This window comes from Pleurodeles waltl, chromosome 6 (genome assembly GCF_031143425.1).
Source record: "Pleurodeles waltl isolate 20211129_DDA chromosome 6, aPleWal1.hap1.20221129, whole genome shotgun sequence".
Taxonomy (NCBI): Eukaryota; Metazoa; Chordata; class Amphibia; order Caudata; family Salamandridae; genus Pleurodeles; species Pleurodeles waltl.
The window spans coordinates 609,771,863-609,788,500 of NC_090445.1; the positions used below are offsets into that span (position 1 = coordinate 609,771,863).

At 40.3% G+C, this 16,638-nt stretch overlaps 1 protein-coding gene across 1 annotated transcript in view; it reads left to right on the forward strand.

The window, feature by feature from the left end:
• LOC138300051 (uncharacterized) overlaps positions 1-16,638 on the forward strand; it is a 247,375-nt gene that overhangs the window by 203,045 nt on the left and 27,692 nt on the right. The window contains exon 4 of the mRNA XM_069238893.1: positions 6,778-6,939. Within this exon, the coding sequence (XP_069094994.1) occupies positions 6,778-6,939 (162 nt within the window). The remainder of the gene's footprint in view (positions 1-6,777; positions 6,940-16,638) is intronic.

Consider the following 16,638-nt stretch of genomic DNA (forward strand, 5'->3'; position numbering starts at 1 on the left):
AAGAAGCCCATTTAACTCTGTGAAGGTTTGGCTTTACACAGGTGCTGACGAGGCAAAACGTTTTATACAGAATATTCTGTCTTTGCGAAGGAGACACTCAATTGAGTGAAACCCAGAGACCCTTTTTTGGTCCTGAATGAGAAGATGGACAAAGAAGGACGCTATACCATAATCAGTGGCCCCTTTGAGGGCAGGGACACATACATTGTGAACATGTATGCACCCAACGTTGAACACGGTAATTTCCAAGATGAGAATTCACAAAAGCTAGTGCCCTATATGCCCCACTCTGTCATTTCAGTGGGAGTGAGAAAGGCTTTAATAATGTTGCTGATACCTGGCCTCGAAAAATAAAATAAATGTTATTTGACCTGCAGGTGTAGTGACTTGAATAATCTACTCGACTCATCTCAAATTGCATGATCCTAGGCAAATATTTTATATCACTGAGTAACCATTTTCTTCATGATCAAATGCAAGTACACCTTTAAATATGTGAGTTCAGAATGTTTGTTTGATATAATAGACTAAACTTTTGCTCCATGTATAATATAAATCTAGTCCATATAGAATGGTAATGGTAGTGCACTGTAATTTATGGATAGATATTTTCCATTGAAATGATAAAAAATATTTCCACTGACATGCAGTTTTACTGATAAAACTGCATAGTGTACAAACGATAAAAAGTGGAAAACTGGTTTCCGCACCTATTTATCATTTGCTCATCGCCAAATAAAGTATTCTAATGTGTTTTGATTGTATTAAAATTCTTGTTTTTGTCGCACTTGAGATGTACAAAAAAGTGCTTTCCTACATGTTGAACTATGTTTTAAAATGTATACAGTTTATTACAAGCTATTTAAATGATTCGTGCCATTCACAATTGTCAGAGTTCACTTTACAAATTACTCTAACTTTACACTCATAGAAAGAAACGTAAACACCAAGTTCAAGGATAAAATAAGCAGCAACGTGTATGAAAACACCATCTGAATTTTGACAGCAAATGTGACAAGATAAAACCATCATTTAAAGGCATCTTTATTGCTCATTCACAGCTTCAGCTCTCTCACCAGACTGGGCAAGTGGGTCCTAAAAATAGCTTGCCCTGATAAAATCTGACTCCCCAGAAGAAGTGGGCAAGTATGTTTCTTAAGGCCTATGATATGATAAGGCACAAATCCCACCCACCCTTGCTGGATTCTCCCACCACATGACTGGCAAAGAAATTCTGTCACTGACGGGAGCAATGAGGGATCATAGATACCTGGAAGGTGGCCCTCGTCAGGTAACGTGACTACTCCTACTTCTCTGCACTGCACAAGTTATGTGTCTGTTTGAATAATTTCCTGTGCGCATCATACGTCAATAAAGTGGTGACAGACTCCGAATACCTGATGAGGACCACCTTGAATCGTAACCCAAAACTTCTGACTATAGCTTGGAACAGGACACGTGCTCTCCTGCTGAGCTGAAGCCTGTAAGTTGAAAGCATGGATGACCCAATCTTTCATGAAACGTTAAGTCAGGGCATCCAGAATTACTTTACTGAGAATGAGGGGACTACCTCCTCTGTGCTTTGAGAGTGGGAGGTGTTCAAGACAGTAACAAGAGGAGAGTATATAGTGGAAACTGTTGCGGTCCGCCAAACATTGATTAAAGAAGTAGAAACACAGGAAGCAACCCTTAGGACAATCAAAAAAAGAGAGACTGGGGAAACCGGAACTGCAGTAAGAGCTGTCTGACATGGAAGAGAAGTTGGCAGAGCACGTTGAGCGCCTCCGCTGATTCGACCACAAGGAATGCATGATAAGGGTATATGCAGAGCAGGGCAATTCCGGGACGATACTGACATGTTTAACTAACCCCATTAAGAGTCCAAAAAGAGGGACTCACAAATTCTGGATCTTTAGGATCTACAGAGTTTATAAACAGGTAGACATAAATGATACCTTTGCACAATATTGCACTAAGCTATACTCTAGAGACCGGTGAAAGTTAGAGGACCCCTGTCAAATGATCCTGAGAGACCTGACCCATATCACGCCAGAGAAGGAGGAGGATCTAGGGGCTGAAATAACAGTAGAAGAGGTCAGAGGGGTGATCAAGAGCATGGCCTTGAAAAAGTACTGGGGTCCGATGGACTTCCTGTGGAGTTCTATGCAGCTTATATTGAAATGCTAGCTCCCGGCTCATAGCTGTCCACCGATCAGCACGAGGCGGCCATGCCCTAACCCAATCGGTGAGGTAGTGCATTTGTAATCCCCTTTCTCATGCCTGAAAAAGCTGATGTGGCAGCCTGTAGACCTTTATCGATGCTGAAAGTCTGTTATAAAATACTCAGTGGAGTGCTGACCACTAGGCTATTACCACACATGAAAGGCTAACTTCAGCCTGACCAGTAGGGGTTCATCCCTGGCCACAATACAGCATTGACCATAAGGAGCTTACTTACCATACCAATGGATGTCCCGAACATAACTTTCGGAGGCCTAGACAGGTATACCTTTACACTGTGATGGAGTGCGTGGGCCTGGGGTCAGGATTCATTGAGTAGACAAGTATGTCATACTGTACTCCAACCACAGGGGTCAAGACAGTTCGAGTGACCTGAGCAGCATCAAACAGAGCGATGCCGCGGCAGGGATGCCCTCTGTCCCTGCTGTTGTTTGCCACTTCAGGGCGCAAATTTGAGCTAACTTCACAGGCATACACACTTGCTGCTCTACACATTATTTCTCCATGTACTTCAATGATATGTTGCTTTTCCTCAACAACAGGCGTACAGACCCCAGGAAGGTGGTGCAACTACTAAGCACCTTTGGGGACATCTCAAGGCTGCAAATAAATTGACTAAAACTAGCATGTTTTCCATAGGATCCTTCCAGGGTGAGACCCCGGATGTGTTTGGAATGCTTTGACCAACATCAATAAGATACCTTGGGCCCGCTTATATAGGGCGGGAACTGACATCTTGAAAAGGGATAAAGGAGCAGCCAATGCAACCTTAATATCCAGTGTGGGCTCCTTGAAGTCTCTCCAAGTTTCGGTAGCAGGTCAGATAGTGATCGCCAAGATGGTAGCTCTGCCACAACTGCTGTACTGTTTTACTACATTATCGGTGATTGTCCCCAAGAGTAAATTTTACGAGTTAGATACCATATTACTAAATTTGATATGGGTAGAAGCTAAGTGGAGAGTAACACTGTACAAACTACACCACCTATGACAGATGGGGGGCTGTCAGCCCCAGACATTGAGATGTACTACTTGGCAGCACAGCTTGCTTAGAGGATGGTTACATGATAGGCTCTCTTGGGAAGCAACAGTTACTGCCAACGCCCCACAGCTACACCTGCTTATGGGGATTATTTTGATCCATATCGGGCTAATGTAGATCATTGAAGGTAGTCAAATGCTGTTGGGTTAGATGCGTGCAAAAAACTCATACAGAACCCCCATACTTACCCACAATCATCTTGCAATTTTTGACATTATTCCTGCTTAAGGGCAGTTGAAGGGGACTGCTTGAGTGGCCAGGGTGAGAGATTGACTGTATGTAACCTGTTTTGAGCTGGCAAACTCCTACATTTTGAGTAATTAAGGGAAGAGTTAGGCCTTCCTACTTGGCAATTTCTGTTGAACGGAGCTGTGATAATGACTCTTAAGAAATGCTGGAAAGGTGGGGAGTAATGAACCTTAGTTGCAGCAGGCATATAATCTCTACATTGGACATGCAAAAGGCATATGTTGTCTTTACCAGGCTCTAAAAGCAGATATGAATACCCACCTCCCCCATCAGTGCCCTTAAAGATATATCAGTGGAGGCCATGGGAGCCCCCATCAAACAGGAGGGTTGGGTAAAAATGCTGGATGCTGTCCTGGAAGTTTCTAGAAATGCACAGTTTAAATTGATCGTTTATTGCTTTTTGCCCCATGGCATACCTTACACCTGGTAGAATTAATACATTCTTCCCACATGCCCAGCAAGTTTGCCACCGATGTGGCAGGAGATGAGAGTAGGCGTTTCCCATAGGAGCAGAGATGCTAGACTTGGTTTGGGGGTGCCCCCACCTAACCGAGTTCTGAGCAGAGGTTCTTCATTTCCTTAATGACGTCACTGACCACAACATAGATCTATCCCATGTAAAGTGTTTACTATACCTCGACCCACGCCCAGTCAAGAAGAATCTCAAAACTCAGTTCATTGATCTGGCGCTTATTTTGACCAAACAGCAAATTATGCCTTAATAGAAAAAAGTGCCTATGAGCCCAAAGGTAGAGCGGTGGAAAACAGAGCTCTGTAAGTGGGTGGACAGGGCTAGAAAAACCATAAAAATGTTACTAAACCTGCAGGTCGAGTAACTTTAATCTACTCGACCTAACTGTAATGTACTTGACCTGTAAACAGGTCTCAAATTGTGTGATCCTGGTCAAATTGTTTACAGAGCTGCCTTTTTCTTAATTCTCACATATGATTGCACCTTCAAATATGCAAGCTCTGCATTTCTGCAGTACAAAAAACCCTCTTTTGTTTGATTAATTAGACTAAAGTTTGCTGCATGCATCACAAGAATCTAGCCCACATACCCATGAGGTCTAGCCCACATGACCTAGGACTTCTTTTAGTTTACTAACAACATTGCCATCAGGGCAGGAGTGTTTCTCAGTTTGTTTAAACACTCAATTTTAATATATTACTAAACCATGACGTGGTAACATATTGTCATCTACACACAGTAACTTTCAAAGAAATGTTAAATACCTCTCCACTAACTTGCAGATTTACTGATAAAACTATATAGTGTATTAACAATCTGTGAAAATTGGGTTTCAGAAAACATATCCTTTGCACATCAACATGTAAAGTATTCTGATTAGTTTTCATCCTATTAAAATATTTTTTCATCACACAGAAATGTAAAGCAAGCATTTGCAATGCAATGAGTCTCGTGTTTGCTTGAGTAAGAGCTATTTGTGTTGTAAATTCCGAACTGGACATTTCTTGCCACATAAATTGAAAATAAAATGTAAAACAGAAGTTCGCTCGCAGTCAAACGTATTATCGGCAGAAATACAGTTATCAATGTAACACGGTCGATGTGATGCAAAGCGCTCGACTACTGTGAGATCGCGCTGCGTAGGAAATAAATAGAAAAAAGTAGTCCGGAAACCATACAGAAAACACAGAGTCTCGTATGTTTATAGTAGTTGGTCGATGCGATCGAGGAGGGCTGCTAAACACCAGAAAAGGCATGACGTATGGATGCCTTCCACTAATGAAAACAAGCAAATTTTAAAAGGCAAGCCCACAAACCAACTAAACCCATGGGCGTGCGTTGGGCGTGGTTACAAGCCCATAGAGAGATTGCAGCAGGGACAGAGCGCTTTGCACTTGACCCTAACAAGGGCTTTCACAACAACTGAAATATATTTTGAAATGTTTGCACTGTTGACTTAGTCATTCCAGTGTTGTGTGTTAGGAAAAACCTGACACCCTCTATCCTTTTATTTTACATTCTAAGCAGCAGGTCACACAGTTCACCTTACAAGGTCCTGGAACTCTGCAGTCAGAAGGAAAATTACTTGTAAGAAAAACTGACTTTTGACCTCTGTCTGTGAACACAGAGGAAATGTGACATAAGAACAAGATTTAAAGGCATCTTTTATTGCCCCTCCACTTTTCAACTGAATAGAACACCTGTTCAATGTCAATTCGCCAGAAGGGACAGTAAGTATTAACAAGCATTTTCAATGCAACGGTTCTCGCATTAGCTCGAGTTAGAGCTATTAGCGTTGTAACGGAAAAAAAATGCAGCGTGATCGCACTGCGTGGAAAATAAACAGATAAAGTTTCCGGATTCCATGCTGAAAACATCGAGCCTAATATGTTTTTAGTAGTGTACCGGTGCTGTGTAGGCTGGCTAAACACCGGAAAAGGCATGACGTATGCATGCCCTTCACAAATGAAAGCAAGCAGATTTTAAAAGGCAAGCCCAGGAAGCAATATAAGTGACTGACGTCACATGGGCGTGGTTTGAAGCCCAAAGAGAGATTACAGAACGGGACGGAGCGCTTTGCGCTCGCCCATAAAAATAGCTCGACCTGATCAAATAAGACTCGCCAATGCGAGTGGTCGAGTGGATTTTTCGAGCCCTGAGTGGAGTGTAAGTGGGCGTCCCCCTTAAGGGATGCCAGAGGGGAATTGGCTTCCTGGACTTTGCGTTGGTGGGATTGATTGAAACAATGCTTGTGGAATTTGCACTATCAGCTAACAACCCCCACGAATAATTGCCTTCTCACCAGACTGATAGAACTCAGGGCTACTATATAGCACTCCATGCTTTGCTACTTACCACACAATGCACAGGCACCTGGGGATTCCTAGCAGGAGTACTTTCACCACACTCTAGATTGCCAAGCCATAGTCACTCTGACACCCCCATGACAGCACTGATTCATGCAAAAATGCATTTTGTTTTAGCGTTAGTCACCACGTAGAAGAAGGTGATGGTTTCATTGTCTTATTTGTGGTCAATTACTAGTTATATGTATACCTAGTGACTGCCACTTTGTGTCTGTAATAATGATATTCAGATTAAAATCGCCTATTCGGCTACAATAAGACTGATTGTGTCCATGAAACGATATCCTGGTAGTAATGCCCAGGATTACACTGTGTACTGTGCTTGCTGGACTTATAAACGAAACAAAAGGTGTTTTGAAAAAAACATGTCTGCTGTGAAGTGTCTCTTATTCTCTTTGTTTGCTTAGCCGTTTGGAGCGTGGAAGATGTCTGGCAGACAGGTGGTGCGGGCAGGCTTTGAGGCTGTGAAAGACTCTTTGATCTCGGGGTACGTGCCGGTCCTGCATGGAGACTGCGCGTTAGATGCAGGCCAGCACTGCTGCATCCTGTCGGGAGATACCATTATCGAGGTAAGGAAGGCGTGGTAGCGTTATGCATCAAAGATAGTCAAGTCGTCAATACATCTGAGATATAAGTGCCATTGCTGTGATAGATTATTTTGGTGTAATGCAGCATTAACTAACTACTTGGGCTCCTAATTAGTTAAATATCACAAATTCCATAGAATCTGCCCAATCTAAGACTTAAAGTGTTTTTTTGAGTCTTATTTAAACAAAACAAATGATTATTTCCAGAAAAACACATAACACAACTAACTCTATCAATTTTGTTCGTAGGTGAATATATTTATTCTTTCCTTCGTCCGCTCTCTGTAATGTTATTTATAACAAGGAATGCAATGAAATGAATTGGAGATTATCCTTAGCGTTTTGCTGACATCAACTTCATCAGCCTCTGCCTTTGAACTTTGACAGAGTCAAAATAGTATTGTCGACCGGTTGTGATACAGGCATAAGAGACTGTCATGTCCTTTCAACACAATACATCTTGGAGAAAAACATTTGAATGAAAAACAAATGCATACGAATTGAAACTAGAGCAATGTCAGTGAAATTAGGAAAATAAGATAAGGTTAAGGTTTAGCTGCAAGTTCATACTAAGGGTAAGGGTCAGTTCCAATGATAGTCTTAAGGTAAAGTTCAGTTTCAAAGACAAGCTTAGGGTAAAGGTAGGGTGAACAGATTTTGAGAAGCAAAACCCGGGACAGGTCAGACATAAAAACAGGACTAAAGCCAATATCCTAACTTTTGAATCAGGCCTGTCTCGTTTTTTGCGCAGCCTTGTAAATATATATATGTGTGGGCGCGCACACTAGGATTGTAAATCTAGTAAATGTGTGCATTTATATACACATTTACAAGTATATGTATGTGTAAACACACACATTTACAATACTTAGCATTAGCAATTGCAGGATCTGCGCCCCTTACCCAATCCTCCCCACACTGTCTTTCTACTGGGAGCAGCCCCCAGCTGTGATGCCTGGCAGGAACAGATACTTAAATAATTTCATACTTTAACAGCTTGTGTAAAGGAATGCATACTTTTTTATTCAGCTTCACAGGATGACATGACCTTTCTCTCAAAAACCGGGACATTTATTTAAAATTAGCAAAATCGTCGGGACACGGGACAGTCCCCTGAAAACCGGGACTGTCCAGGGAAATCCGGGACATATGGTCACTCTAGTTAAAGGTCTGTGTTAAGGATAGGTCTAAAGTAAAGGCATGAAGAGCAGTCTTAGAGCATGTACAAAGGTCAGTGTCAAGGATAATCTTGGAGTTAGGGTAATGATTAGGATTTGAGTAATGGTCAGGTTAGTGATAGTGTAAGAATAGTCAATGGTAAGGTAAGTTAAAGGTGTGTTAAGTTCAGGATTTGAAGTAGGTTTGTCTTACGGTTATCATAGAGGCTATATAAGAGTCCAGCTAATAGTGTGGGCCAAGTTTAAAGTAGGGGTTAGGAACATTGCACAGGTAACGTCAAAGCTAGAGATAAAGTTTGGATGATGTAACAGGTTTGAGTTAGGAGCAAGGGTACAGTTTGGCTAGGATATGGCCTGGAGGTAAATCATAATGAACACAGTAACTCCGAGAGGAAAGTTAGCCAGCTACAAACTGATATAGGTATTCTTGAAAAAGAAATTGAAGGCTTGAATCTTAGAGAAGCCACTGAGAAAAATTATCAAATTTTGGAAGAGGTTTTACTCAAATATCAGGAAGAAATTATGCAGAGGAAGGCTCGCAAACTCAAACGGGACGAGAAAGATTATTTAACTGGTAGAATTTTTACTTTTTCTAATAAATATGATCACCTATTTCATACTGGTGGGGTCCCCAGTGGTGCTGGTTTGTCAAAGTTTTCTGATTCAACATCTGTTAGTACCTCAATTACGAGTGATAGTGAAGTGGAGGATGGAGCTGGGACTTCTGCTCAAGAGACCTCAAGTGGTAACAATTTTTTATTAGAACTTTTGAGGATGAAACGAGGCAGAAATGCTCAAAACAGAGGATTAACATACATAAAAAAACAAGGAGGGGTAGGAGAGGAACGGGCAAATGTTATGAGAGAGACGGAAGGAGTCAAAACGAGATCGAGGGACAAGAAAGTATGAATTCTGATCATGTGTCATCTATCAACATAGTGAATTTGTCAAATATGGTACTTACAACAGGGATCAAAAGTCTTTTATCGAAGGGTCTTAGTTTTTGTCCTAGTAACTTTGGTGATCCCTGTAGATCTAAAATTGACTTGTGTTTATTCGCAAACTTAAACTTAAGAAGCATTTTCAACAGTATTCCCATATTGGTACGAATACTGATGATACTGTATCTGCCTTAAGCACTGTATCTATTGCGGATGTTCATGACACAGCAATCCTAATATCTTTAGCTGAACGCGACGAAGATCCTGACATTACTGCTAGAATTTTAAATGATCTAGAGGTAAGTGTTTCTAGTGGACTTAAAAGGAAATCTAGGTGGACTCTGAGATCCCTAGGTTTGAATTCCTTAGACAAGTTTTTTAACGTGGTTTGCGAAGATTATGATAACTATTTAACTAAAAACAAGTATCGACAATCTTCTAGCAATTTAAATACAGAGGAATTAGTAGCACTACAAGAACTCAAACAAAACAAAAATATTATCATTAGACAAGCGGATAAGGGTGGGAATGTGGTCATTATGGATAAGGTGGATTACGATAATGAGATTTTGGCACAACTTAATGACTTGTCATGTTATGAGAAGATCACTCACAATCCCATCCCCAGTCTGGTACATATGATCAATAACGGATTAGTGGTGTGGCATCAACAAGGGTTACTTAATAAAGATGAATATCTGTATTTAAAGGTACACCATCCTCGTTATCCGTGTATTTATATGTTACCTAAAATACACAAAGGTTTACCTTTCTCACCTGGGAGACCCATTGTATCAGGTATACTTGGTCCCACAGAAAGGCTCTCAGAATATGTGGACTATTTCCTGCAACCACTGGTTCACAATCTTCCTTCTTTCATTAGAGACACCACGCATATTCTCAGTATTTTGAGTGACGTAGAGTGGGATAGCAGTATGCTATTGGTGACTTTAGACGTGGTGTCTCTCTATACCTGTATCAATCATGATGTTGGCTTAGAAGTCTTAAAATGTTTCCCAAATAAAAGATCAGCGAGTTTGTGGGACCACACTATGATGTTATTGGACATGGTTAACTTGATTACGACTAATAATTTCTTTTTATTTAACAGTATGTGGTTTCGTCAAAAATGTGGTGTAGCAATGGGCTCCAAGTTCTCTCCATCCTATGCTAATCTGTTCATGGGATGGTTCGAACACACATGGATTTGGGGCCCGGATTCCGTTGCATGGCAAACACATATATTGTTTTGGGGCCGTTATATAGATGACTGTATAATGATCTGGACAGGCGGTGAAGAGAAACTTATGGAATTTTGTAGTTTCTTGAACTCTAACAACATGAATGTCAGATTTACTTTTCAATTTAGCGCTGCCAGGATTGAATTTTTGGATGTGGAACTTTTCATTACTGATAGTAAAATACAAAGTAGACTTTTTCGTAAGGCCACTGCTTGCAATTCTATCTTGCATGCCAAAAGTGCACACCCTAGACATCAGGTGGCATCAATTCCCTTTGGAGAATTTTTGAGGGCAAGATGCAACTGTAGCGTGGATGAGGATTTTGTTACCCAGATGAATGACATGGAAAGGAGGTTTTCAGCACGAGGTTATTCTAATAAGATTGTTAAAAAAGCACGATTGAAAGCTAGACATGTTAATAGGATCGAGACTTTGAAATTGAAAGCACAGAAAGAGACCAAGGAGTTATCCAACGTGGTGAGGTTTGTAACAGATTTTAATGATGCTTCTTTGATTCTGAAAAGATACATGAACAAACATTGGAATGTACTCATGCAGGAAGAGACATTGAAGGATGTGGTGGCTGGAGGAGTCATCACATCATTTCGTAAAGGCAGAACCTTGAGAAACCTATTGAGTCCTAGCTTCACCACCATCTCCTCTAATAAAACATGGTTATCTCAAAGAGGGGCGGGCTTTTACAAATGTGGTTTTTGTGGGGTTTGTCGTTGGGCTTGTCACAAAATGCAAGAATTTTCCCATGATGGTAAAACATTTGTAATTCGTTCCACTATGGACTGCAATTCTAATTTTGTTGTATATATAATTCGTTGTAAATGTACGAAAGTGTATGTTGGAAGCACTATACGATCACTCAAAATTAGAATAGGAGAACACGTTCGGGTACTAAAGAATGAGGATGTTAGGTTTCCCTTAGTAGCACATATGATAACTTGTGAGGCACAAGTAGCTCAAAAACGCTTTGAATTTTTTGGACTTGAGCATGTCCCCCGAGATCCCAGAGGGGGTAATAGAGAACTACGTTTACGTAGACAAGAAGCACTGTGGATTATGAGACTTAGATCTGTGGAATCAGGATTGAATTCTGATAGAGCATTGGAATTCTTTTTAGGTGACTAAAATATTGCTTTCTGTGTTATACAGTATGTTATATTTTTTGACTGTATTAATTTCCGTGTACATGCAAATATTATGTGGGAGGGGGTTATCTTCAGTGTACTACTGTATAGTTACATATTGTGAGAGGTGCACACACGAGTTCATGATCAAGTTTCTCAAACGTGTATTAATTTATAATTAACTATTGGGGCTTTATTCATTGCCTTTATTTATTAAGAAATTTTCTTCGATTTTTTTTTTCTTTTCATTTTTTCTTTTCTTTTGAGCTCACAGACTATTTGAGTAGAAGGTAATTAACAGTTTAGGGAGTGTTTAATATTATTTTTATCGCTATTATAGCTAGTGAGAGTGTTTTTGTTGTTTTTTTTTGTGGTCTAGTGTGTTCCTTTTGGATGCCTCATTAGTGTATTTGAGGTGTTGTGGAGTATATTGTTCTCTTTCACAATTATTGGCTTCTAGTAGTTGTGCTAGCATTAGTTATGGTACATATTTTTATGTATACAGTATTGAGGGCTTAGATTTTGTGGTTTAGTCGTTCTGCATTAGTTGTTAAATTTTCGTTAGGTGCATCTTACGTAGTTTTGGTCATATTCCCCCTTTTCTTCTGTTCCCCCCCCCCATTTCTTCTATAGAGCGTTTTTATCCGTGAAACAAATACTCGTTTTCGTTGTAATCTAAGGCAGGGCGTATTTGCTGGCCGTCTTTTATGTTGGTGCCCGTTGAATCGAAGGCGAACCCGGAAGTGTATTTAACTTCCGGGATCGCGGGTGTGTGCGTTTAGCGCACACGCTAGGCGTCTGTAGTTGGAGACGCCGCTTTTTCTAATATTGACCTGCTGACTCTATTGATCTGGGTAAGCTATGCTATAAGCGCATTGTTCGTGTTAGGCATTTATTATAGTGACATGATTATGATTTTCTTAGTTAAGAGTTTATCGGGATGGATGTGTAACTTCGTGTTTTTTATTGCAGTACACGGAGTATTATTGTTTTTGTTGTTAAATTATGGACTCTTGGAAAGACTTATGATCTGGAATCATGGTTGTCAGTGAATATAATAATTAATCAATGTATTTTGACTTTGTGAAATAGTAGTTCTTTTAATTGTATATAAACCCCCTCCCTTACTTTCCCCCCCCGTCCCCTTTTCCCTTGTTCTCTTCATACTAGATTGAAAGCATTAATGGATAGCATTCACGCTTGAAGCATAATTTTGATTTGGAATTATTCGCTGACTATTACTTCTGAATTGTGGTGGATACATAAGGTATTGGACCAGAATTAGTTGCATTGTACATACCTTTACACACTATGGGTTGCATGTGGGTATCTTTGGTGTTCGCAAATTTTGCCTTTTCACTCAAGCTTTAGAAGACTGTAGTTTATGTGTTTTCATTGTATATTGGTATTATAGTAGGTGTTCATTGGTAGGTTTTGATGTGTGAACTTCTTTCTTTTCACTTTCATTAGGTGGTAGCTGGGTAATTTATTTCTCCCTTTGGTTTTTTGGTACACATTGGTGTGAGCTTGGCGGTTGAGCATATTGGTCTTAACTTGTGTGTTATCTTTATGATTCCTAGTCCTGAAGAAGTCGTAAGGGATGCAAACATTTCCCAAGACGAAACACGTGTTGGCTGGAAGTACAATCTACTGTTGATGTTTTGGCATTTTTTCCTAAAAAGAAATATTTTTTCACAATAAATTTTGGATTCATCGGTGGACTCAGAAACCTGTGTGGACTGTGTGACATGGACCTTTATGATACTGTGTTCATTATGATTTATCTCTTGAATTGACACTTCTAAAGGCTTCTACAAGAGGGGACCCTCACTGTGTATTGTTTTAGTTTTGAGGTTGTGTTTACCTCCAAGGGTAGGGTGTTTCCCTTGTGTGGTGTCCCTGACATAATACTTAGGGTATTTTTACACCCTGAGCGCCATATATCCTCATTTTGCACCCCGTTTAACTAATTATGGCCTGGAGGTAGTTGAATGATTAGGTTGTCAGATATATATACAAAATATTTTATTTAAAAGAAAATAGGACTAATATAAAAAAAAGTGTGGCGTATTATTAAAACTCTATACTACTTTCAAGATAGTTTGAGTCAGAACTGGTCAGATTCCACCTCATTGGAAACATGCAATAGCCAAGCCGCTGCTAAGAAAAAAAAAAAAGCCTCATGTTGACGCAGCTCTTTTTAACAACTGTAGGCTGATCTCCTTGCTTCCAAATTGGTTGAAAAACATGTCAAAAGACATCTCCCAGGTTTTAGTGGGGGCCACGAGATCCCACATCCTGCTCAAATTAGGCTTCAGACCCCACCATGGTACCAAGACTTCTCTGCTTGCAGTTGTGGAAGACCTAAGATGACGTCTTGATCAAGGAGGTTCTGCTGCCATCATTCTTTTGGATCGTAGAGCAGCATTTGATACTGTAGACCATACCATTTTGATACAAAGAAGTCTTAAGGCTGGTGTCAATGGCTGTGCTTTAAAATGGCTGTCTTCTTTTTTTGGAGAAACAGACTTTCCAAGTTATCGACGGATCATGCCTTTTCAACAGCTTATGCCTTAACTGTGGGGTGTACCTCAGGGATCCTCTCTGAGCCCCACACAGTTTAATCTTTATATTTATCCTCTGGCTGAGATTGTAGTACCTTACTGTTTTTCGTTGGTTTCCTATGCCAATAACACTCAGTTGGTGTTATCATTCTCCACAAACTTGAATCAATTCAAACTAACCCCCTGTCATCAAACGGTAGCCAGATGGATGTCTGACTGCAAACTTAAGCTTAATGAAGACAAGATCGAGGTGTTGTTATTAGGGAACAATCTTCTTAATAGGTCCCTGTCTCAAGTCCCTGAAGGGCTGAAAAGCTTACCTTCACCGAAAGAAACAATAAAAAGTCTGGGTGTTTGGTTGGACTCCTGCCTTACCATGGATTATCAGTCGAAAAAGCTGGCTACCACCTGTTTCAGATTACTAAGGCTATTAAGGAAAACTTTCAATGTCCTCCCGTTTCTAGATAAAAAGCGTTTAGTTCAAGCTCTCATAATATCGTGCTTGGACTATGGGAACGCTCTTTACTTCAGCTCATCCCAGTATGTGGTAAAGAGACTTCAGTTTGTACAGAATGCTGCCACACGCCTCCTCTTAAATCTTCCAAGATATCAATCGGCCAAACCTTCTATAGCTTCCCCCATTGGCTTCCAGTGGAACAATGTATAAACTTTAAAGCCCTTTGCATTATGCTTAGAGCACTGCATAATAGGGGCCCTGCTCTTCTGAGGCCTATTGCCTCTCATTACACCCCTTATAGGTCTCTCAGATCTCCGACAGCCTCTTTTATGAAGATCCCTCTGGTTAAGAGAGCACAGTGGGGTGGTAGATCCCTGGCTCATAAAGCAGCCAAACTTTAGAACTCCCTCCCTTTGGAGCTTTGTTCAACCAGTCATAAACTCTCATTTCACAGGAATTTAAAAACCTGGTTGTTCAGGGGGTTAACTATGTACCTCGCAGTCTGTTCTGTTCTGCTGTAGCACTGGGACGCCTTTGGGTCACCATGTGCTTTATAAATCCACTAAACTAAACTTTCATTGAAATATCCACTTTAATGAATGCATTTCTTTGAAATGTGCTCAGATGAAATGACAATGAAGTATGACAGAATGTTTTTTCATTTATAGATCAGGTTTGCATGGGCATAGGATGCCTCACCACAAGCAACATGATCTCTCTGCTCAACCTACACCTCTTTTCTTACCCCCTGCCTGAGCAACACTGACATCCACCCATTTCAATACTTCACACTTCTTTGGCTTAGCAGGGATCAATTAACATGTGTACAAGTATTCCAACGTCTAAGAAAACATGAGGACTGGATCACAGAAGGTGTGATTCTACTTTTGAGACATGTTTTTGATTATGAAGTACCCCCCATGCCAGTTGTGGCAGATAATGTGGTCTAGTTTGTGTGTAGCTGTGCAGGACTTTCTAAAGTATCAAAGTTTGGGTTGGAACCCAATTGGCAAGTGGAAGAGCCAATAATAGTATTATTAATATTCGTATTAGTTCAGAAGACCAAGATTTGTGGTACATGTTTTGGCTCATAATACAATGTTGCAAAATACCTCAGTGCAAGCTCTCCCAAGATTTTAAAATTATTATGGCAATTGCAGTTTTATGTTAGGTACGTTTGATACTTTGGACATATGAAATGGAAATAGGAAAACATATCAAAAAAGCAAGGGAGAAAGTGTTACAGGAGAATGTGGGCAAACAGTAAACCTAGGGAAAGGTGTGTTGTTATTACAAGCTCAGTACTGTGACACAAAGTCACATAATGTCAGGACAATTTGTACAGTGGAATGCTGTAGTAGAACTCCCTGCATACATGCCTTTCAAGAAATAGAACAAGTGAAAAATGATTTGAGAACAAAGTTAAAGAATAGTAAATGTGGAATTCTACATAAATTGTGAATGTTAGGGAAGTTGGAATATGGTCAGACTATGTAAAATGGAAGCGCTGTAAGGGTGGGGGAGGAGGGGTTGAAGCTAGCACTCAGCAAGATTGCCGCCTATGATCGAAACTCCAGTAGAGGAGAGAAACATTAAAGCTTCTCTAGCAGAATCCCTAATTCATATCCTAAAAAGAGGAAGACCAATGAAGTGGAATGCTGAATTCAATAACCAAAACATATCAGGTCAGGAGGTGTGACGATGCCCTGATTATCCAGCTCTGCCATAGTTCATCCACCGTGGCTTGACTACACTTGGCGGAGCATCATTCTGCAACTCAGAAGTTTAATATTAGAAGTTTACTTTCAAAATATTTAAACACAAATTATAAGACCTAATGCTCCTTCAAACCTGCTCCAGTGCGGCTCAGTGACAGTCGGATTTTGAGGTCGCGCTTGCATATTCGCAACATTTGTTGATTTAGTGGGGTGATATCTATCAGATTTATACCTCCCACCCACCTGGAGATATGCAGTTCTACTAACTTAAGATCTGGAATAACCATCTATTGTATCCCTATTATATATCGCTTCTGCTCTACGACTGAGATAAAAAAGGAGTGAAAAACAAAATGGTGCTCATATACTATCATGACCAAAAATTACCTTTCACAAAGTATGTTAATCAGAATAAATATTATGCTGGAACTATGGTAGTAAAC